Genomic DNA, 23,789 nt, shown 5'->3' on the forward strand with positions numbered 1-23,789 from the left:
AATAATACCAAGGATGCTAGTTGTCATTCTTTTTGTAGCCTCCTCATGTGTGACAATCTTAAATGTCCCATTATCTCCCTTATAGCCGGCCAATACTAATTCTTCCAAAATTGATAGTAAGGTATTCTCCTCATTCTCTGTCCAATTTCATCTACATTTTTTTAATGCGCTATTCATCTCAATGTTCCTAGTTCCTTCATTTTCCATTTTGAACTATCCTGAAAAATTAAATAACTTTTTAACGGATTTAAAGTGATAAACACTTTATGACAACATAAAAAATATATATAGAACTATTGAACCAAACTTATTATTAAGAAGTATGAGAGTAAGAAAAACCTAGAGAGGAAAGTGATGAATGGTTGCAAAAAAAATAACAAGTAAATGCAAAGCCGTTGGAATGACCCAAAAACAAACCTTTTCCTGTAATTTATATATTACAAAATTTTAAAGTAAACAATAATCACTAGGTGAAAACATGGCTTTAAAATTTAAAAGTAAATATGGCTTTCATATAATCAACTTGGAACTCCATATTATACAATGCAATACAAAAATACAAAAATTAAGTACAATTATGGATATTTCCAAAAAAGTGTAACTCAAACACCTAAAATAGGGACTACAATAATTAAGCAACATTCATTAGAAGGTTAGCACATAACAAAAGTTACAATTATTAGCTGACTCATCAAAACACTAGTCTTCACTCCTACGCCTAAAATCATGCCACATTTCTTATGCAAGGTTATCTCTCTTTTCAATCCACTCATTACTTGGCTCAACAGTTCCAACTAATGGTTCTTCGCTTATTGGCATCTCATTATCTGCAAGTGGAGTGAATTCCTTAGGATCTACCGCCATATTGATACGAATAAAATTGTGTAGTAAACAACATGCTAAAATCATTCAACTTTGTGTTCTTATGGGGTAAAATGAAGGACTCCTAAGTATACTCCATCGTTTCTTCAAAAGCCCGAAACATCTCTCTATGACATTTCTTGCTTAAGCTTGCTTATAATTAAATAAGGACTTTTGAAGATGTTTCGGGCTTTTGAAGAAATGATGGAGTATACTTAGGAGTCCTTCATTTTACCCCATAAGAACACAAAGTCCGAAAGGTTAAAATCGATTTAGTATTAGAATTTCCAAAATTTTTAATAACAAACTATACACAATAAATATCAATTATTAACATACCAACTAGGACTTTCAAACCATTTTGCCCGATTATTGCATCATATAGTACCCTAGAATTTGAAGCCGATCCTTCCCATCCAGCTAGTACGTAGATAAAAAAGCATATCTTTGGTACAGACTCCTAAGACATTTGTTGCAAGTCCACCTTTCCTTGTTCGATACCTAGGTCTATCATGTGGTGTTACTGCTATATAAGTACCATCTAAGCACATAAACATCGCTACAAGTTCATTAAAAAATTATAATTTTATTGACTTATGTCTAATGAAAAACATGTAATTTATATTTTACATTTCTTAAATAAAGTATACCTTGAACCATTTCCATTTGCTTTCGCAGCTATTTTCTGGAATTGGTTGTGGTTTGACAAATAATTCATCTTGTAACCTTAAAACAAGAGCTAAAACCCTATAACAATATATACTAATAGTTTGACCCGGTCTAGAAACCTTACTTGAATAATCATGTTCTTTGTGTGGTGAGCTAATATATTTAAAAAAACAAAACAATAACTTGCTCCTCAATTGTAACTCTACTAAGTTGCACCAGGCCTCCTCGTGCCCTTAGGACCTCACAAAGATGTCCAAATGTGTTTATGCACATTCTTAATTCCCATATAGAATTATTATCACCTGACTTAATAATGGAATCTATTATATCTCTTCATGACTCATATCTAGCAAAAGCTCTTTCACTTATAGCCTTTCTCTCACTATCGCTTCTCAAAATAAAAGTAAAATAAAAGAAACCAACCCTATATATTGTCATCATATTCACATAAATTCTCCAGGCAAGAAAAAAATACAAAATGTGCTGATGGTCCATTACTGACTACCCACTAAAAAGAAAAGATAAATTATGTAACTAAGAGGTCAAAATGAAAATAAAATAAATACACAATGTGATAAATAACTAAATTGGCTACCTATAGGTAATCTGAATTGAGTTGAGTTAAGATGGTTGAACCTGCAAAAACATAAAACATATCATAATTCATGAATAATTACATGTCTTCATGGGTAAAATAGGGCGTATACACACACACACACACACACACACACACACACACACACACACACACTATACATACTATTAACAAATATTGCATAATCATATCAACCTTATACTGCAGGAGTTTGATAAGTTAATATGAGAATAATTAGCATAAACTATTACTAGCAAGACAACTTTTTTATACATTTAATGACATGCTAAACTAAGTAGGTATGTTGTTAGTAATAAGTAAAGCATATCATCTATTATTATTCTCTAACTTTTTATTTATATATTTATTTATTGCTCGAAAAACATTCCTACTTTTCATTCTAGAAGAGTTAAATAATTTTTTTTTATAGAAAAACAACCATATATATAATTTAAATTTAATTATTAACTCTAAACTTATATAAATGATGAACGGTGTATGCATGTATGGAATTTGTTTTTTTAATTTTTATATGGGTACACTAATATGTGATATGTCTATGAAAATCATATCCATGATTCATATATAGATATAAAGAGATTTATATTTATCTTTATACAATTTAAATTTTCAATTTTTGGATAGAAATATTAAACAATTTATGTTAATTTTTATAATTTAAAATTTTAATTTTAAGATATTGATCAAGATAATTCTCAATTTTATTTATCTAATAGAGATGTTTATGAATCAAACACCCATTTAAAAGGCAGACACAAAACCTAAATTAATAGAAACCTCATCCTTCCATTATTTGGTTGCAAAGATTTATTGTATGGGAATCAAATATGAATTTAGATAAAATACATCTCCATTGTATTAAAAAAAAAATTGTATATTATTCAAATTGAAATGAAAACACAAATAGCATCAAGGAAACTATAAAATATAGGAAAATAATTCTAAATCAATCATAAATATAATTAAATCATTTATTAACTAAGTAATTAGAAGAAATAGATAAAAAAAACCTATAATCTCAACAACACTTACCTTTTTCAGTGTGAATCCTTAACCAATCTCTCTCTCGGAGAGTCCTTGGAAACCCTAAAATTCCAAAGAGATCCTAAAATCTCTAAGAAACGAGGAAGGAAAAAATAATAAGAGAGGAAAAGAGGAGGAAAGGGAGAAGGAATGGAAGAAGTAGACTGTGAAGATGAGAAAGGGTGACGGCGGAGGAAGAGAAGGAGGTGCAAGGTCGCGGGCTTGAGCGTCGTGAGATGCGGAATACGTGATTGTAATTATTAATCTTTTTTAAGGGTAATCTAGTCTTTTAGTTGTGCTATACCACGATAAATTTTTTGTACCGAGGTTTTGGTGGTGCAAAAATTTTGCCTATACTCAGACTTTGTCTTGTGTTGTATACTCCCAACTTTTTTACAAATCAAATAAGGGACAAGAGAAGTTGTGATGTTCTGTACCTCAAAATTTTGCATATCAAACGGACCATTAAAGAATTTTGTAAACCTATACAAAATTAGGGTTTGTTATATTACAAGTACTCAAAAACAACAAACTTTCTCAACAAAGTTTGTGGTTTATCCACTAAAAAATAAATAAAATAAATAAAAACTGCAATTTGTTGAGGGTTCTCAACAGCAAGCATAGAGCATGTTGATTGGCAATATATGAAAATGGAGCTAAGCAACTGCATCTCTATCTCCTTAGATACTCCTCTTCTTAGCAAGGACAACACATACTCCATGGATGCTGCATCACAAGGCAATGTGATGGGGCCATCACATGGCAAACCGAATTCCTCTTCTGATATCCTCAAAAGCTCTTTGAAAATCTTATTGTATAGGTACGCCAAGGGAACTATGAAACGCTTCCCCTCGGTAGTGTATACATTAAAATGACCCTTCTCAGAAACAGATGATGCACTGCATGCATTGAAATCAGATTGTGTATCAGCTCTTGGTGAAGAGATCATTCTCTTGAGGGATGGAACCTTCATCAACTTCATTGCCGTCTCTGACAAATATTTGTGAGAATCAAAGTTTTGTGTGTCTGAAAGTTGTGATTGTCTTGGTGGTAAGAGCAACGGTTTCCATAGTCTTATATAGGTGAGCAATAGTAAAGCCACTTCCATTGATGGTAGGAGCAAGGCCATGTTCTGAAAACATACATGAAAGAACATGAGACTAACATTTTTGGATTAGGTGCTGCAATTGGCACATGAAGAGTGGACCAGATGTGCTTGTTGTTAGCATTACATTTCCTCATCCCCTTCTTGGCATACCATTGACATGTTAGGAGCAGGATATCAATCCATCTGAGTGAACTGTGAGTTAATGACTCACAGTTCACTTTGAATGCATACAGATGGATTGATAATGTAGAACCAACATGTCATTGGCGTGTCAAGAATCCATCTGGTCCACTCTTCATGTGGAAATTTCAACACCAAATCCAAAAACATTAATTGTGATGTCCTTGAATATGTGTTCACAGAACATGACCTTGCTGCTAGCATTAATATGAGGAAGCTATACTCTTTCTCCTCTATATAAGCATTGGTTATCATCGCTCTTGCAGCCTTGACAACCACAAATTTCACACACACCAAGCTTTGGTTTCTATAGACCTACGCCCTTAAGAAAATGGCAAGGAAGTTGCTGAGGGTTCCATCCCTTAAGAGAATGGTCTCTTCACCAAAAGCGGATAAGCACTCTGATTTCAATGAATGCAGTACATCATCTGTCGCAGAGAAGGGCCATTTCTTTGTTTATACATCGGAGAGGAAGAGATTCATGGTTCCCTTGGCATATCTCACTAATAATATCTTCAAGGAGCTCTTGAAGATATCCGAAGAAGAATTTGGATTGCCGGGCGATGGCCCTATTACACTGCCCTGTGATGCTGCATCGATGGAGTATGTGCTCTCCCTGCTGAGAAGAGGAGTATCTGAAGAGGTGGAGAGGGCATTGCTTAGCTCCATATTCATCTCTTGCCAATCCACATGCTCTGCTTTTGCAGTAGAAAATCCACATGCACTTGCAGTTTGTAGCTGCTGATTGATTCTTTGTTCAGATTCTTTTTGTGATCTCACAAAACCTCACTTGTACATCCAATAGAATTTTTTGATGCCTCAAATTTATTACAAACACACATGATTTTCTCACTTAACTTACTGACTTCAATGATTGGCAGTGTCTATAATCCAGCAATAAATTTTTCCCAATAAAAGAAACAACAAAAGCAAGATGAGATGGAACTATTTATGTCTCAAAACAAAATTAACCTTGCCAACTTATTCAAATAATGGGCTCGTTAATCTGGTTAACTTAAAAAGCAAGGAATCCAATGGCAAGCTATTATTTTTTGGCAGGAAAATTATGAACTGCTCAATATAATACTATTTTCTTCAGATTGCAAATTATTCGAAGAATAATTACCACTCGCCTGTTTCATGGTATTCCAATGTAAATATTCAGTCATTGCCGAGTAAGATGAAAACTCTTTCTTCTAAAACCCAATGCAGTTCATAATAAGTGGAATATGGCCAATTGATGGCCATTCAGAATTCTTATACCATGGAGGGCAGGCATTGCTTAACTCCTAAACAATTATCATAGCTGTTCATGTTCTTTACTTTCCATGTTCACTTTCGGTGGTCCATTTATACATTTCATGTGGTTTTGTCGAGACATGGAAGGACCAAATGAATAAATTGCTCAAAAACTTGGCAATCGATTAATGAAAACTTCTCCATAGCGTGTGGGGTTTGAGCTTTATTTGAAGCATATGGGTTGTCTTAACTCTTCTAAGCCAGTCATCTTCTACCAACTCATCTGCATTTTCTGGCGCACTTCTTCCTGGCAAGTTGGAGAAATTAATCAAATGCCACTGCACATGCTCTGAACTACCCTTCACCAATGTAAGACCAACTACTTCTTTTGAGTAATTACTATCATATAATAGCAGAGTGTAGCATTGAACAAATAGATCATATGAAGCATTATGATTCGAATTAGATATGAAACCTGCTATTGTTTCATATGCCCCTCCACCCCATTTAGTATGCACTAAAAGAGCATAAAATTAGCTCAAAGAGAGCAATGATCAGAGAATCTTGTACAAGACATTGTTGGCAGTTTCGCTCATCCAGACAAAGTAATCAATGCTCATCCAACAGCTAATTTTGCTGAACCTAACTTTCCATTTATAATGACAAAATTACATGCAGCCAGTGAACAGAATGAGATTGAAGGATTGATGTCTTAATTTCATATAATCAGAAAGAGAGAATTTCTTCACAAATAAGTTCTTGAGAGAATTTTTCAAGAATCAAAGAATTTCATAAGATTATACAAGTGAGACTATGTGTTATTACAAGTAATTAAAAACTGCAAACTGCTACTTGTTGAGGTTGCTCAACAGCAAGCATAGAACATGCTGATTGGCAAGAGATGAAGATGGAGCTAAGCAACTGCATCTCCATCTCCTTAGACACTCCTCTTCTAAGCAAAGACAGCACATATTCCATGGATGCGGCATCACAGGGCAATGTGATGGGACCATCACCTGGCAAACCGAATTCTTCTTCTGATATCCTCAAGAGCTCCTTAAAAATATTATTGTCAAGGTATGCCAATGGAACCATGAAACGCTTCCCCTCTGAAGTGTACACATTGAAATGGCCCTTATCTGCAACAAATGATGTGCTGCATGCATCGAAATCAGAACAGACATCATTGGATCTTGGAGATGAAATCATTCTCTTAAAGGATGGAACCTTCAGCAGCTTCCTTGCCATATCTCTCACTGATGTTTATGAGAATTCAAAGCTTAGTGTATATTTGAGTTGTGTTTGAATTGGTGACAAAAGCAAAAATTGTTGCCATCTGCTTATATAGGCGTGTAAGAGTATAGCTTCTTTCCATTGATGATAGGACCAAGATCATGTTCTGTAACATCGATGAGGAGACAGAAGAAAGTAACATTTTTGGATTTGGTTTTGACATTGGCACATGAAGTGGACCTGACGTGCTTGTTGTTAGCATTACATTTACAAATGACATGTTCAACCCAGGTTATCAATCCATCTAACTACATTCTAAGAACATTAATTCACAATCTACTTTGAATGCAGTCAGATTGATTGGTAACATGGAACCCACAAGTCATTTGAGTGTCAAGAAAAGCAGACGAAATGCAATGCTATCCACATACCCATCCCCTCCTATCTTCATCCAAGTTATCAATTGCTCCTACCATCAGTAGAAGAAGCTATAGCCTTACTTGGCCATATATATAAGCATATGACACCTGCTGCTCTTGCCACCAAGACAATCACAGCTTCCATATACAACAAGCTTTGATTCTCACAGACATCACTGAGAAATGGCAAGGAAGTTGCTGAAGGTTCCATCCCTTAAGAGAATGATCTCTTCACCAAGAGCTGATAAACTCTCTGATTTCAATGAATGCAGTACATCATCTGTTGCAGAGAAGGGTCATTTCTTTGTTTACACATCAGAGGGGAAGCGATTCATGGTTCCCTTGGCATATCTCATCAATAATATCTTCAAGGAGCTCTTGAAGATATCTGAAGAAGAATTTGGGTTGCCGGGAGATGGCCCCATCACATTGCCCTGTGACGCAGCATCTATGGAGTATGTTCTCTCCATGCTGAGAAGAGGAGTATCTGAAGAGGTGGAAAGGGCATTGCTTAGCTCCATATTCATCTCTTGCCAATCCACATGCTCTTCTCTTGCTGAAGAAAATACTCCACAGCTCACAATTTGCAGCTGCTGATTGATTCGTTCTTCAAATTATTTTTGTGATCTCACAAAACCTCACTTGTACATCCTATGTAATTTATTGATGCCTCAAATTTATTTCAAATCCATATGATTTTCTCACTTAACTTGCCAATTTCAATGACTGACATTGTCTGTAATCCAGCAATATATATTTCTCAATGAAGAAACAAAAATAAAAATAACAATAATAATGAAGCCAGATGAGATGGAACTATTTGTAGTTCAAAACTGTTAAATGAACATTGTCAACTTAAATAATGGTCTGGATAATCTGGATTATCTGATTAACCTACAAAGCAAGGGACTACAGTTTTTTAGAAAACCAATGGAAACTGGCGTAAAAATTTACCTATCCTCTGTTTCATGGTATAAATATATTGAGTCTTTCATTGTCCACTCAGATGAAAACTCTTTCTTCTAAAAGCACAATGCGGTTCATAATGAGTGACCTGGGGTGATTTGATGGGCATTAAGAATCTTAGACAATAGAGAGTAGCCATTGGTTACCTCCTAAACAATTACTACAGCTATTAATATTCTTTATTGTGCATCTTCGCTTGTGGTGGTTCATTTATACATTTCATGTGATTTTGTCTAAACATGGAAGGACCAAATGAATAAATTGCTCAAAAACGAGTTAATCTATTAATGAAAACTCGGCGTGGGGTTGGAGTTTTATTTGAAGCATATGGGTTGTCTAAACTCTTCTAAGCCTGTCAACTTCAACCAGCTCATCTACATTTTATGATTAGCATCTTCCTTACAGGTAAGAGAAATTCATCGAATGCAAGTCTTTGGAGTATATATGAACAACTCCACATGCTATGAACAACTGCTTCCTCTGAGTAATTTGTGTCTAGAAGTAGAAATAATTAACCTGGTTCATAAATTGATCTAACTCGTCAAACTGGCAATCACCGTCATAAAGTGGCAGAGTGTAGGACTGAATGAATCCATCATATGAAGCATTATGACTCTAATTAGATATGGAAACCTGCTATTGTTTCTTATGTGCCTCTATCTCACTAAATTTACAGTAAAAAGAGGATAAAATATATCTCAAAGAAGGCAATGATCATAGAATCTTGTGCAAGACATTGTTGACAGTTTCGCTCATCAAAATGAAGTAATCATTTTTTTCTATTTTAAGAATAAGCAGTATTGGATCAACAGTTAATTTTGATGTAACTAATTTTCCATTTATAATAGCAAAATTACATGCGACCAGTGAACAGAATGAGATTGAGTGATTGATGTCTTAGTTTCATATTATCAGAAAAAAAGAATTTCTTCATTGGTAAATTCTTGAGAGAATTTCTCAAGAATCAAAGAATTCCATGAGATTATACAAGTGAGGGTGTGACATTCCAAGTAATCAAAAACTACAAACAGCTAATTGTTGAGGTTTCTCAACAGCAAGCATAGAACATGCTGACTGGCAAGAGAAGAAGATGGAGCTAAGCAATTGCATCTCTATCTCCTTAGACACTCCTCTTCTTAGCAAGGATAGCACATATTCCATGGATGCTGCATCACAGGGCAGTGTGATCGGACCGTCACATGGCAATCCGAATTCTTCTTCAGATATCCTCAAGAGCTCCTTGAAGATATTATTGGTGAGATATGCCAAGGGAACCATGAATCGCTTCCCCTCAGATGTGTACACAAAGAAATGGCCCTTCTCTGCAACATATGATGTACTGCATTCATTGAAATCAGAGGGCTTATCAGCTCTTGGTGAAGAGATCATTCTCTTAAGGGATGGAACCTTCAGCAACCTCCTTGCCATCTCTCGCTAATGCCTTTGAGAATCAAAGCTTGTTGTTTAGGAAAGTTGTGATTGTTTTTGTGGCAAAAGCAATAGAATGGATATGTTTATATAGCTGAATAAGAGTATAGGTTTATCGCATTGATGGTAGGACCAAAGCCATGTTCTGTAAACATAGATGAGAAGATATGAGAAAGTAACACAATTATGGATTTGGTTTCAACATTGGCACATGAAGAGTGGGCCTATTGTGCTTGTAGTTAGCATTGCATTTCTTCATGTCCTCCATGACACTCTCTTGACATGTTGGTCCAGATCATCCATCAAAGCAAAATGTGATGGTGATATTTCCGCAAATTAGTATAATGGTCAGTACATGTCATACAACTGTCAAGAAGTTAAGAAGGCAATGTAATACTGACCACATCACCAACAAATCCAAAGGTTTAAATTTACATGTTCCCCTCAAATCCATTGATGACATGGCCTTTGTTCTCATCATCAGTGATAGAAGCTATGTCCCTTCTCATCTTATATATAACTAAATGTTAAGCATAGCCTGTGATCAAGCACATCAACAAGAATCCTGAAATAATTATCAAGGATAGTATACAAACATGATGAATAAGCACCCAGTACAAACATGATAAATTGAGAACATATATATTTTATTTTATTTTATTTTTTTATTTTTATTTTTATTTTTTGATAAAGTGGATAAACTTGATCAATCAAACAGCATTTGTCATCTCCAATATGTAGACGATCTTATTATTTTTTCTGCTAGAGGGCATGAAGACCTTCAAACAATCAAATTAATTCTTTATCTCTTTGAAGGTTGTTCTACCCTTTGAATCAAATACTCAAAAAGTTGTTTGTACTCCACTAATTATGGTTACCAACCACTCTCTTCAACTACAAGAATTCTTAATTGCAATAGAGATTGTTTACTCATTACATGCTTGGGAGTTCCCTTTCTGGCAGAAGACCTAGGCGACAAGATTGGACAAAGTTAATTGAAACTGTCCGATCTAGGCTCACATCCTGGAAAACAATCTATCTTTCACTAGGGGGTCGTCTTACCCTTATTAATTCCATGTTATCTTCTCTCCCAGTAAACTGGATGTCAGTATTCAAATTGCCAGCTTGGGTCATTCATGAGATTGATAAGATCAAGAGAGATTTTCAGTGGAAAGGGCCAGACATCGGATCTAAGGGAATCAGGTTGGTTGCATGGAAAAGGATTTGTCGACCCCGTCACATGGGTGGCTGGAGAATTCTTGATCTCCAGGTGTTCAGCAAAGCTTTACTTGGAAAATTGTGGTGGAAGATCACTACCACACCAAATTCTTGATGGACCAAGATTATCAAGGCTAACTACGCTATTAGAGAGTCACCTGGAATCTTATTTCAACACCCGCCAAGAAATAAATTCTTCTTTTGGGCGGGGATTAATACCATCCTACCTTCTTTTCAATCTTGCATTACCAAATCAGTTGGAAATGGCGATAATACTTTATTTTGGTATAATAGATGGCTTGAAGGTCATTCTCCCAAAGATCTTTGGGCTTCACTTTTCGTGGACTGTTCTTGTCCATGGATTACTTTAAAACAATTCATTCTTTTACTAAATTCCCAAAGTAATCCTTTCATAACAGCTTCAACAGAAGATTTTGCCACATTGCTGAATACTATACCGGATTGTGCAAGTGATCAAGAGGATTTTTATTCCTGGCCTCTAGAAAAAAATGGAACCTTCACTGTTAAATCATTCTACAACTTTTTAATTGATGAAGGACTTTGCAGTCAGCTTTATTCTCATTTTTGGAAGACTAAATCTCCTATCAAAATTACTTTATTTTGTTGGCTGGCCATGGAAAATAAAATTCTTACACTCGAGAACCTTTTCAAAAAAGGTTGCAATACAAACACCACTGACACATGCATTCTATGTCATAATAATTCGGAAACAACAAAACAGCTTTTCCTTGGTTGTAAATTTTCAGAGAGAATTTGGTCCTTTTTCAGACAATTATTTGATTCTGAATCCTTTCCATCTTCTTTATCCATTATCTGGACCAATTGGATTCCCTTATTAAACTCTTCTTTCATGAATCTTTGAGATCTCTGTTCTTGAGCAATCTTCTGGAACATTTGGCTAGAACGAAACAACCGCATTTTTAACCAAAATGGTTCACCTATGTTTTCAATATTTTATAAGACTGCTAATATGCTTCTCTCCTAGCTTTCAATAGATTTGGAGTCTCATCAGCAGGAAACTTCAAATGTCTCCATGAGGATCAAGCGCACACTCAACTTCTTGAGTACTAGACCTACTGCTCTTAGTGGAGATTTGGCACACACCGCCGATCAGGAGTAGTTCCCTTCTTTTGTTGCTGGGCAGGCCTGTGTCCCTAGATGGTTGGCTTCGCTGGCCTAGCTTATCTTTTCCCTTTTGTATTCTCGTTTGTGATCTTTTCGCTGTTCTGTTAACTGTTTTTCCTCACCTCTGTTGAGGATATCAGTTTTTATATTATCTTCCTGTTTGGTGTGTCTTTTTTTGTTGTTCTTTCTCTGTATACAATTTCCTAAATGATGGAGGGTCACGCTGCTCGGTGGTGAGGTTCTTCTGGCGTAATAGTTTCCCAAGGAAAATCAATCTCTTTAATTGGCTGGTATGGAAGAATAAGGTTCTTTCCTTGGAGAATCTGGAGAAAAGGTGCAACAGACTTCCGACCGCAACTTGTGTGCTGTAACACTGAAGGATCAAATCTGTTGACCATCTCTTCATTCGCTATTTGTATGTTAGACAAATTTGAGATTATTTTATTATACTGCTTTAGCTGCCTCCTTCGATGTGTAGCCTTTGGGACTCTTGGATGGTGTTAGTTCGACCTTCTATGAGGTTTATGGGTGACTTAGTTGTGAAAGCCCTTGTGTGGAATGTTTGACTTGCTAGAAATGATCATATTTTTAATGCTAATGTCTTGCATGTGCATGCTCTTATTGTGAAAATTGATCAAATGCTCTTGTCCTGGTTCTCAAGTTGTGTAGAGGGAGACAAAAGGAAGCTTGATGATTCCATGAAGACCATCCGTCGCAGCCTAGAGTTTTGGGACCATGTATTGATGCAGTGAATGGGGATACATTGGCTAAGGAGGCACAGAACTTGATTACTGGCTAGTCCTCTTCCGATGCTTGCTTTAAGGAAGCCTTTGTTCCTCTCTTTTGCTCTTTTCTGCTGTTTCTTTCTGCTTTTTGAGCTATTATACCACATCAAGTGTTATGATACTCTCTTTTGTATTTTCCTCTGCTATTTGTATGAAGGCTTGTTGTATTTGTTCGTTTTTATTTTAATGGTAGTGGTTTATCCATCTTTTCAAAAAGAAAAAAAGAAAAAGAAATGATTCAGCTTAAAACCTACATCCACAGGCAGAGGCAATAAGAAAATTCCACTAAAATGATGAAGATGAAGAGTACAAGCTTTTATGAAGCTTAGATCTACTAAGGCTTCACATACAAGAATAGAAATTGCCAAAGGGCTTACAAAGCATGAAAGCCAAGCTTAATCCTTCAGTGGCTTGAAGGAACAAGTCAAGCTTCTAGCACTTTTCTGGCTGATCCCAAGCCTTCCTTTCCAACCGCTTTCACCATTTTCTTTTCCTTTACTCTCTTTTCTCATCTAACGCTAGAAGAGATTTAAAATACCCTTTTTACGGGTCTAAACACGCTTGTGTTGGAGGCAATGTTCTTCCAAAACAAGATCCTGAAAGATAAGTTGGCTTAAACATGACAATATTGGAGGCGGTGTTGCTGAAGCCCAAAATCCTGAAAGTTGCACAAGCTTGAACACAGCTGTGTCCAATACCTTGTTCATTAGCATGCCTATGTACAACAACTTGGAGGTCATGTTCCTCATCCAAAGAGTTACAAGGGCTTAAACATACCATGTACAATAACATGCCACTGTACATGTGAGCAATAATCATGTCAATACCATGTTTTGGAAATTTGCTAAGCCACATTCACAACACTTACAAATCCACATTATTTATCATTTTCCTGCCAATTCCACTGACCAACAAAGGTAGTGAAATATAAGTATGCAAAGTAGCATACGGCCAAAGACAATGCCATATTTCTTTATCTGATGATAATAAGCACTCCTTAAAAACATGACGAACTCAGAACAGATAAATTAACTTTAGCAACTTCCTCAAATAATTTTATTGAATGGTCTGCTTAATTTGAAAACCAAGTAACCAATTTTTATCAAAGATAGCATCCAATGCAAGCCATGGCATTTGTTGACAGATAATTGTGAACACCTCAAAGCTTATTGTATTTGGTGCAATCAGGACATTCTGCTTTTAATTTCAAAGAGTCGCATGTTCAATTGCAAATATCATCAATTTTTGACAGAAAATTAGAATATAATTGTTTATCTGATCATCGTGATGTGGCTGATTTGAAAACAGAGCTACCCAAATGAATGCTGGAATGGACATATGGAGTGTCTTTCAATAGACTACAAATGACATGCTTCTTTAATTGCGTTAACAACTTTTATAATTGACAAGATTTCAATTTAGTGCCCAGAAGAAACTCATTAGCCCCTGCTGCAAAGGAGGCAGATTTAGAAGCATTACATCATTTAATTTCTTGACATATCTTTAGGCATCCAAGTGAAGTCAAACATGATGTGATGAGTTTTTTTTTTTTTACTGTTTACCCTGTCAAGTGTATAATAGTCTTCATTGTCCATGCCACAGTGATAATATCTAGTTTGTGCTAATTTTTATTATTCCTAAAATGATACTATGTAATATATTTCCTTCTTTACAAAAAAAAATGGATAAAGCATTATGTATCAACAAAAAATTTTCTACCTTGCCCAGATTTTCCATTATCTGATAACAGAGTTAGACCAAGTCAGAAAAAAGAGCCTGATGGCAAGATCCATGTATAAGTTTCATATGCCAAGAACGAGACAACTTAATAAGAATTAAAGAATTCCGTAAAACTATACAAAGTGAGGGCTTGTCAAATTACAAGTACTCAAAAACTACAAACTGCAAATTGTTGAGGGTTCTCAAGAGCGAGCAGAGAGCATGTTGATTGGCAAGAGATGAAAATGGAGCTAAGCAATTGCATCTCTATCTCCTTAGAAACTCCTCTTCTTAGCAAGGACAACACATACTCCATGGATGCGGCATCACAAGGCAATGTGATAGGGCCATCACATGGCAAACCGAATTCCTCTTCTGATATCCTCAAAAGCTCCTTGAAAATACTATTGTCTAGGTATGCCAAGGGAACCATAAAACGCTTCCCCTCGGAAGTGTATACATTAAAATGGCCCTTCTCAGCAACAGTTGATGTACTGCATGCATTGAAATCAGAGTGTGTATCAGCTCTTGGTGAAGAGATCATTCTCTTGAGGGATGGAACCTTTAGCAACTTCCTTGCCATCTGTGACAAATGTTTATAAGAATCAATGCTTTGTGTATACGAAAGTTACGATTGTCTTGGTGGTAATAGCAGTGGTTGCCATAGACTTATATAGGAGAGAAAGAGTTATAGCTTCTCCGATTGATGGTAGGAGCAAGGCCATGTTCTGAAAACATACATGAAAAAGACATGAGGCTAACATTTTTGGATTAGGCGCTGCAATTGGCACATGAAGAGTGGACCAGATGTGCTTGTTGTTAGCATTACATTTCCACATGCCCTTCTTGACATACCATTGACATGTTAGGACCAGGATATCTATCCATCTGAGTGCATCTGAGTGAACTGTGAGTTAATGACTCACATTTCACTTTGAATACATACAGATGGATTGATAATGTAGAACCCAACATGTCATTGGCGTATCAAGAACAGCTGACGAAATGCAATGGTATCCATATACTAATCTGGTCCACTCTTCATGTGGAAATTGCAACAAAGAACCCAAAAGCATTAATTGTGATGTCCTTGAATATGTGTTCACAGAACATGACCTTGCTGCTAGCATTAGTATGAGGAAGCTATACTCCTCTCTTCTATATAAGCACATAATTATCATCGCTCTTGCAGCCAAGACAACCACAAATTTCATACACACCAAGCTTTGATTGCTATAGACTTACACCTTTAAGAAAATGGCAAGGAAGTTGCTGGAGGTTCGATCCCTTAAGAGAATGATCTCTTCACCAAGAGCGGATAAACTCTTTGATTTCAATGAATGCAGTGCATCATCTGTGGTGGAGAAGGGCCATTTCTTTGTTTATACATCGGAGGGGAAGCGATTCATGGTTCCCTTGGCATATCTCACCAATAGTATCTTCAAGGAGCTATTGAAGATATCTGAAGAAGAATTTGGGTTGCCGAGCATCGATGGAGTATGTGCTCTCAATGCTAAGAAGAGGAGTATCTCAAGAGGTGGAGAGGGCACTGCTTAGCTCCATTTTCATCTCTGGCCATTCCACATGCTTTGCTCTTGCTGTAGAAAATACTCCACAACTCACAATTTGCAGCTGCTGATTCATTCATTCTTTAAATTCTTTTTGTGATCTCACAAAACCTCACTTGTACATCCTATGGAATTTTTTGATGCCTCAAATTTATTACAAATATATATGATTTCTCACTTAACTTGCCAATTTCAATGATTGGCATTGTCTGTAGTCCAGCAATATGCATTTCCTAATGAAGAAAAAAAAAAATAAAGGAAGACGAGATAAGCAATATATCCTTAAGGGCTGGTAAGACATCGTAATTGATGCACTACCGTACATGTCTCTTCTTGACAATTCTCTTATGGGACGAAGTTTGTTGCCTTCAGTCAAAAAAAAAAAAAAAATGAGATGGAACTATTTGTAGTTCAAAAAAGTTAAATGAGCATTGCCAACTACTTTTTGGCAGAAAATTTACCCATCATCTGTTTCATGTTATAAATATTGAGTCAATGGCCAAGAAGAGGAAAACTCTTTCTTCTAAAAGCACAATGCTGTTTGTAATGGCCTAAGCCGAATTTATGGGCATTAGGAATTCTTAAATCATGGAGAGTGGCCATTGGAACAAGTATTATAGCTGTTCATGTTCTTTATTTGCCCATCAACACTTGTGATGGTTCATTTATACATTTCATGCGGTTTTGTCTAAACATGGAAGTACCAAATGAATAAATTGCTCAAAAACGAGTTAATCTATTAATGAAAACTGTGTGGGGTTGGGGCTATATTTGAAGCATATGGGTTGTCTTTCACTCTTCTAAGCCTGTCAACTTCCACCAGCTCATATGCATTTTATGATGCACATCTTCCTGGAAAGGTAGAGAAATTAATTGAATGCAAATTTTGGGGGTATATATGAACAACTCCACATGCTATGAACAACCTTTCACTAATGTAAGATCAACTGCTTCCTGTAATTAGTTTGTCTAGAAGTAGAAATAATTAACCTGAGTTCATGAATTGATGGAACTTATCAAACTGGCAATCACTGTCATAAAGTAGCACTGAACGAATAGACCATATGGAGCATTATGACTTTAACGAGATATGAAACCGGCTATTGTTTCTTATGCGCCTCTATCCCACCAAATTTACAGTAAAAAGAGGATAAAAATTAGCTCAAAGAAGGCAATGATCATAGAATCTTGCACAAGACATTGTTGACAGTTTTGCTCATCTAGACAAAGTAATCATGTTTTTTTTTCTTTTTTAATAATAATCAGTATTGGATCAACTGCTACTTTTGATGTAACTAATTTTCCATTTATAATAACAAAATTGCATGCGACCAATGAACAGAATGAGATTGAGGGATTGATGTCTTAATTTCATATTATCAGAAAGAAAGAATTTCTTCATTGATAAGTTCTTGAGAGAAATTTTTCAAGAATCAAAGAATTCCATGAGATTATACAAGTGAGTGTGTGACATTCCAAGTAATCAAAAACTACAAACTGCTAATTGTTGAGGTTGCTCAACAGCAAGCATTGAACATGCTGATTGGCGAGAAACGAAGATGGAGCTAAGCAATTGCATCTCTATCTCCTTAGACACTCCTCTTCTTAGCAAAGATAGCACATATTCCATGGATGCTGCATCACAGGGCAGTGTGATTGGACCGTCACATGGCAAACCGAATTCTTCTTCAGATATCCTCAAGAGCTCTTTGAAAATATTATTGGTCAGATATGCCAAGGGAATCATGAATCGCTTCCCCTCGGATGTGTAAACAAAGAAATGGCCTTTCTCCGCAACACATGATGTACTATATTCACTGAAATCAGAGAGCTTATCAGCTCTTGGTGAAGATATCATTCTCATAATGGATGGCACTTTCAGCAACTTCCTTGCCATCTCTCACTAATGCCTTTGAGAATCAAAGCTTGTTGTTTAGGAAAGTAGTGATTGTTTTGGTGGCAAGAGCAATAGAATGGATATGCTTATATAGCTGAATAAGAGTATAGGTTCATCACATTGTTGGTAGGACCAAAGCCATGTTCTGTGAACATAGATGCGAAGACATGAGAAAGTAACAATTATGAATTTAATTTCGACATTGGCACATGAATAGTGGACCTGGTGTGCTTGTAGTTAGTATTACATTTCTTCATGCCCTCCATGGCACGCTATTGACATGTTGATCCAGGTCATCAATCAAAGTATACTGTGATGGTAATTTCGGCAGATCAGTATCTTGGTCCGGACATGTCATAGTACAACTGTCAAGAAGTTAAGAAGGCAATGTAATACTGACCACAGCACCAACAAATCCAAAGGTTTGACTTTCCATTCTCCCCTCCTCAAATCCATTGATGACATGGCTATAAGAAAGGAGCCAAGAGGCTAAATTTATTAAACACAAAGGAAAGAAACAACAAGAGTTTTAAAGGAAAGAAAAACACAGACAAAAGCTAAAACACCAAAAAACAAACATCCAAAAATTTAGAAGACAAAACCAGACTCAGAAAAACAACACATGAGCCACTGAGGAAGATCCTGCCTAGAGTGGAATAAATTCAACTCGTGAAGATTACGCCCAAAAACAGCAAGCTTGGAGGCGACATACAGCCAATCACGAGGAATAGTGTGAATGCGAGGAGTATTAGCATCAAGGAGAAGACGGTTAAGGCTATTAATCCACGGAAGAAGATGCCAAGAGCAGACAAAAATGCTGGACTGGAGCAGAGACGGAATGTTTGGCACTACAAGAAAATTACTGTTTAGAAACAGTAATTTCCATTTCTAATCCGTTTCTAAAGTGAATTAGCAACAGATCAGAAACGAAATTTATCTGTTTTGAATACCCTTGTTTCTAATTTGAATAGAAACGGAAAAATATTCCGTTTCTAAATTTAGAAACGGATTGAAAACGGAAAACATTATATTTCTAATTTTTGAAAAATTAAAACGGAATAAGATGTGTTGCTAATCCGTTCTAAGTTACAAAAATAGAAACGGATTCCAAACGGAATATTTTCTATTTTCTTTTTGTTCCCCTATTAGAAACAATAGCTTTTTTGTTCCTAATCCGTTCCTAAAGTTTTTTTAAAAATTAAAAAACAATATTCAAACAAATAAATCCGTTTCTAATCCGTTTCTAACATTTAAGTCAATAAAAATAAAAATAAAAAAATTATATCCCTAATTTTTTTAAAAAAACCTCGTTACATAAATTTTTTTAACCTAGAACACCAACAAATAAGATAAACTCATCAATTCATACAAAAAAAGAAATATTTAAGTATATATGTTCAACACAAAATAACAAGTATACTGACAAATACAACTATAAGCCAACATCATGATCGTCGATGAGTCGGGTTGTGAGTCCCTGTGGTAAATCATGATCGATCAAGAATCCTCCTCTCAAAACTCATCATCATGTCCTTCATTTGACGCATCATCTCCGCACGATATTGGTCCCTCTCCTATTTCATTTCAAGCAAACTTTGTTGAAGCTCCTTGTTATTATCTTGTACTTGGCCAAGCGTCTGTTGAAGCCTCTCCTCACGATCTTGGACTTGGTCAAGTGTTTGTTGAAGCCTCTCCTCACGATCTTGGACTTGACTAAGAGTTTGATGCAAATCTCTAACCTCAACATGTAGTGCCTCAGATGATGAACCTGTGGATAAACTCGAAGATGAATGTGGATAAAAGATACACGCCTGGGACCCTATGCCATAAACCCGACTTTTCTTTCCTCCCCCAACAGCCTCATAATACAAAGTTGTTTCATCCACAATAGGAAGCTCGTCAAGCCCTTCTTGCGTTTGAGATGCTTGCTCCACAAGCTCCAGATAGCGATCCTACATCAATTAACTCAACTCATTAAATATTATTCTTAAACCAAGCAAATATAAACTCACAATAACATTGTAGAGAAAGTCTATAATTAAAAACCTCACAAAAAATTGTTCCGCTTACCTTAACAGATTGAGCACGTGCATCAACAAGCATGGAGGTACCCTTCTTTGTATGAGTTACTTCAAAAAGCTCAAAAGGGCGAGGATCACGTCCAAGCCTCAATCGCTAGAAGAATACAACAAATTGAATTTTGTTACAATTAGCACCAAACAAATTCTTTATAATTTAAAACCACATTTATATAAATATTAAATAAATTCATCAAAAGTGAAGGTGTTATTCAACACACGGCAGAAGCTGCATAAATGAAGGCTTCTCAAAGGTTTTCAAATCCCAATCTCGGTTACTAGTCAGAGTCTGAACCTTTAATCAATCACAATAGTCTCCTAACACTGAGAAACTTTAATTTAGGATTATCTTAGAATTATATGGATGGATCCAAGGAAACAGTCACGCAGAAAAGAAAAACATTATCCCAAGATCAACAATAAGATTTAAGAGAAATAATTCATTGCCAAAATGTGGACATCCAAATGAGACGAGATTTATAAATAAAGAGAATAACTTGAGGTTTCAATCAAATATTGAGAGGTGCATATATGGCTCTAATGTTGACACTTGAGCATACCGGAAATGTAACAAGTTTCCATAAAAGAGCTCAAAGATAGACACGTTTCAAAGAACATAATACACATATTTACAAACTAAGAGAGTAAATGTGCATCCTCCATGTCCATCAGTTAACTGTGCAAATCTCAACAAATGGAGGTTTAGGAAATGCTTATAATGATGAACAACAAAACAAATCCATTAGCACATGCTTAAATCATATGAAAGGCACCAAAGAGAATAAGAATGTGGTCTCAGATTACCAAGCTTGAGCACTTCCACAATATGAGGATTCTTGTGGCAGAGGGTTCTTATTCCTGAGCATGTTCTACAATCAACTAACAGAGGATTTTTGTATGTTGCTTGTAAGAAGAATATTATTGTTGCATCAAGATAAGAGTGTGCAAAAATTACCTATCAAAAAATTTAATTCCAATGATTTAATGGATGTCTACGCACATCCATTAAATTTTTTCCCTTACTCATTCCTCATTCATTCAAGCTTGTGCACATGATTGTCTTTGTAAAGATTGACATGTTCTAAATGTAAAACTTGGTAGTATTGTTTGTCAGAAGATTTAAGATTCTCTACCAGGAAGATTACCAGAAATGGTAGCTATTTCAGTGTCCTTTGTTCTCTTTAAGCTATATATTTATGTAGATGAAAGACCTTATTCTTGGTATTCATTTCACACATTAATGCTCGACATGAAAGAACACGCAGAAGCGGGCATCCATACTATCAAGTCAAACAAATCCTGCGAGGTTATATTCGGAAGAACATTATTAAAGCACAAGACCAGTGAAATCAGACATGAAAGAAGACGTAGAGAAGCAGGCTTCTCAAAAGTTTCTCAGTGTTAAATCCAATTAAATTCCAGAGTGAAAACACAAAACAAAGAAAGAATTTCAAATCCCAATCTCAAACTGAAAACCAATATCAATACCATAAATGAATTAATCCGTTTTGTCAGGCTAGGTCAACAAATCATGGATGAGCTTAACCCACTATAAAAACACCCAGCGCATAAACACATAATAAACCATTCAAAACATTGTTGAGAGAGTTCAACTATGAGCCGCATAACATCAAAAACCATAAACTTCAAGCTAAATTTTACCGCCATAGCAACCAGCAACAATTGCCAAATTGGCAGCTAAAGATTTAAATCAGTCCAAATCCTCCACCAACCACACCTGAAACAACGCAACCCAAATGAATTCCCATCTCTTCGCATTACTTCAAAGATTTTTCAAAAGATTAAAGGGATTCAAGCCTAGGGTTTATAGAAAGGCAAACCTCCGGATCTAATTAGGTTGGGGGCAAAATGCCATTTAAGCAAAGAAGAACACGCCGGAGATAAGCAAGGAGAGGGAGATGCGCGGCGGCGGCGGCGGCACGACGGCGGGGGTACTTCGAGGGATCAATTGAAGAGAGGCAAATGAAGAAGAGAAGCAAGCTTATCAAGACATAAGATTAGCTTATTAACCAGTTTTTTAAATTTATTTATTTATATATAATTTTATAAGACTCTATGAAAGAAAAAAATAAAGTTTACCAAATATGATAAATTTTAACCTAAACTAATTATAATCATTTCAAATATTTCAATACTTTGATATAAATAATTTCTCATGGAATAAGTATTAATTATTTGAGATGATAACATGACATTAATAGCAAGCAATAATATATTAATTTTTAAATCCGTTTCTAGTCCCTTTCTAATAGAAACGGATTAGAAACGGATCTTTTTTAAATATTTAATAATATTTAAATAATATATTAATTTTAAATCCGTTTCTAGTCCCTTTCTAATAGAAAGGGATTAGAAACGGGTATTTTTTTAATATATAATAATATTTAAATAATATATTAATTTTTAAATCCGTTTCTAGTCTCTTTTTATTAGAAACGGCTTTGAAACGGATATTTTTTAATATTTAATAATATTTAAATAATATATTAATTTTTAAATCCGTTTCTAGTCCCTTTCTAACAGAAACGGATTAGAAACGGATATTTTTAATATTTAATGATATTTAAATAATATATTAATTTTTAAATCCATTTCTAATCCCTTTTTATTAGAAACGGCTTTGAAACGGATATTTTTTTAATATTTAATAATATTTAAATAATACATTAATTTTTAAATCCGTTTCTAGTCTCTTTCCAATAGAAACGGATATTTTTTATATTTAATGATATTTAAATAATATATTAATTTTTAAATCCGTTTCTAGTCCCTTTCTAATCGCAACGGATATGTTTTAATATTTAATGATATTGAATTAATATATTAATTTTTAAATCCGTTTCTAGTCCTTTTCTATTAAAAACGGATTAGAAACGGATAGTTTTTAAAATTTTAATAAGTCATATTTTTAAATGCCCGTTTGTAAGCCGTTGTTATTAAAAATGATATTTAAAACGATTGTTATTCCGTTGCTAATCGGTTGCAAATGCAAACAGAATAAATTCCGTTTTTAATATTCTGTTTTTAAATTGTAACTTTCTTGTAGTGTGGGTTGCCAACAAAGATATTGTGAATTCGCAGGGACAGGTTGCTGATAGTTTGCAAAGCAGCTACAAGAGCTTGGAGGTCCGCCTCAATATAGGCTTCAGCAGTAATTGGTAAGCATCATGCAATAGAGATATTATAGTTAGAAGAAGAAACAGAGAAACCCCCACTACAAACCTGGTTGTGGTCATTCCACGCAAAAGCAGAGAAGAGAAAAAGGCTGTCAGAACTGGTAAAATTACTAAGAATCATTCTCCTGCACATGGGATCCCTGTGAGCACAGTTGTTTTTAGCAAAATTAATGGCCTTTTGAGCAATAATGGAAAAATTGGGGCTGATATTGCTGAAGTTTGTGAACCCCGTTCTTTTAATGCATTTTGTTTTTTTTTAATTTAAATTGGTTTTAGTTAAAATTTTATTTATATATGTTTTTTTTATTTATATTAGGCTTGTTCTCATCCTATCCCAACAAACTCACCAAATTTGATTTTTTTTTTTTTTTTGAGCCAACCAACTGTGCTTGATTACCGCTATCTTCATGATCTTGATCTATAGGTAACTAAGAACTGA

The 23,789-nt window shown here is 35.2% G+C and overlaps 8 protein-coding genes across 8 annotated transcripts; 2 read left to right on the forward strand and 6 right to left on the reverse strand.

Moving 5' to 3' along the window:
- Positions 1–2,151: 2,151 nt before the first annotated feature.
- LOC120262917 (auxin-responsive protein SAUR68-like) lies at positions 2,152–4,298 on the reverse strand. Its single transcript, XM_039270829.1, has 2 exons — positions 3,759–4,298; positions 2,152–2,166 (listed from the first exon to the last, which is right to left on the reverse strand). Exons 1-2 carry the CDS (start codon positions 4,296–4,298, stop codon positions 2,152–2,154), a joined length of 555 nt encoding a protein of 184 aa, XP_039126763.1.
- A 497-nt stretch (positions 4,299–4,795) lies between these two features.
- Positions 4,796–5,252, forward strand: LOC120264647 (auxin-responsive protein SAUR36-like). Its single transcript, XM_039272475.1, has one exon. It carries the CDS (start codon positions 4,828–4,830, stop codon positions 5,200–5,202), a length of 375 nt encoding a protein of 124 aa, XP_039128409.1. The 5' UTR covers positions 4,796–4,827; the 3' UTR covers positions 5,203–5,252.
- A 1,260-nt stretch (positions 5,253–6,512) lies between these two features.
- LOC120264954 (auxin-responsive protein SAUR36-like) lies at positions 6,513–6,991 on the reverse strand. The gene has a single exon (XM_039272874.1). It carries the CDS (start codon positions 6,942–6,944, stop codon positions 6,528–6,530), a length of 417 nt encoding a protein of 138 aa, XP_039128808.1. The 5' UTR covers positions 6,945–6,991; the 3' UTR covers positions 6,513–6,527.
- Positions 6,992–7,397: 406 nt separating this feature from the next.
- LOC120264000 (auxin-responsive protein SAUR36-like) lies at positions 7,398–8,052 on the forward strand. The gene has a single exon (XM_039271990.1). It carries the CDS (start codon positions 7,532–7,534, stop codon positions 7,943–7,945), a length of 414 nt encoding a protein of 137 aa, XP_039127924.1. The 5' UTR covers positions 7,398–7,531; the 3' UTR covers positions 7,946–8,052.
- A 1,148-nt stretch (positions 8,053–9,200) lies between these two features.
- On the reverse strand, positions 9,201–9,787 carry LOC120264477 (auxin-responsive protein SAUR36-like). The gene has a single exon (XM_039272293.1). The coding sequence runs from the start codon at positions 9,740–9,742 to the stop codon at positions 9,329–9,331; it is 414 nt and encodes a 137-aa protein (XP_039128227.1). The 5' UTR covers positions 9,743–9,787; the 3' UTR covers positions 9,201–9,328.
- Positions 9,788–14,654: 4,867 nt separating this feature from the next.
- On the reverse strand, positions 14,655–15,239 carry LOC120264770 (auxin-responsive protein SAUR68-like). The gene has a single exon (XM_039272602.1). The coding sequence runs from the start codon at positions 15,191–15,193 to the stop codon at positions 14,780–14,782; it is 414 nt and encodes a 137-aa protein (XP_039128536.1). The 5' UTR covers positions 15,194–15,239; the 3' UTR covers positions 14,655–14,779.
- Positions 15,240–17,613: 2,374 nt separating this feature from the next.
- LOC120275499 (auxin-responsive protein SAUR36-like) lies at positions 17,614–18,117 on the reverse strand. The gene has a single exon (XM_039282140.1). It carries the CDS (start codon positions 18,073–18,075, stop codon positions 17,662–17,664), a length of 414 nt encoding a protein of 137 aa, XP_039138074.1. The 5' UTR covers positions 18,076–18,117; the 3' UTR covers positions 17,614–17,661.
- Positions 18,118–19,581: 1,464 nt separating this feature from the next.
- Positions 19,582–23,471, reverse strand: LOC120262925. The gene is made up of 3 exons (XM_039270840.1): positions 23,397–23,471; positions 20,146–20,250; positions 19,582–20,027 (listed from the first exon to the last, which is right to left on the reverse strand). Exons 1-3 carry the CDS (start codon positions 23,469–23,471, stop codon positions 19,650–19,652), a joined length of 558 nt encoding a protein of 185 aa, XP_039126774.1. The 3' UTR covers positions 19,582–19,649.
- Positions 23,472–23,789: the final 318 nt, after the last annotated feature.

Source organism: Dioscorea cayenensis, chromosome 1 (assembly GCF_009730915.1).
Source record: "Dioscorea cayenensis subsp. rotundata cultivar TDr96_F1 chromosome 1, TDr96_F1_v2_PseudoChromosome.rev07_lg8_w22 25.fasta, whole genome shotgun sequence".
NCBI classification, from domain to species: Eukaryota; Viridiplantae; Streptophyta; class Magnoliopsida; order Dioscoreales; family Dioscoreaceae; genus Dioscorea; species Dioscorea cayenensis.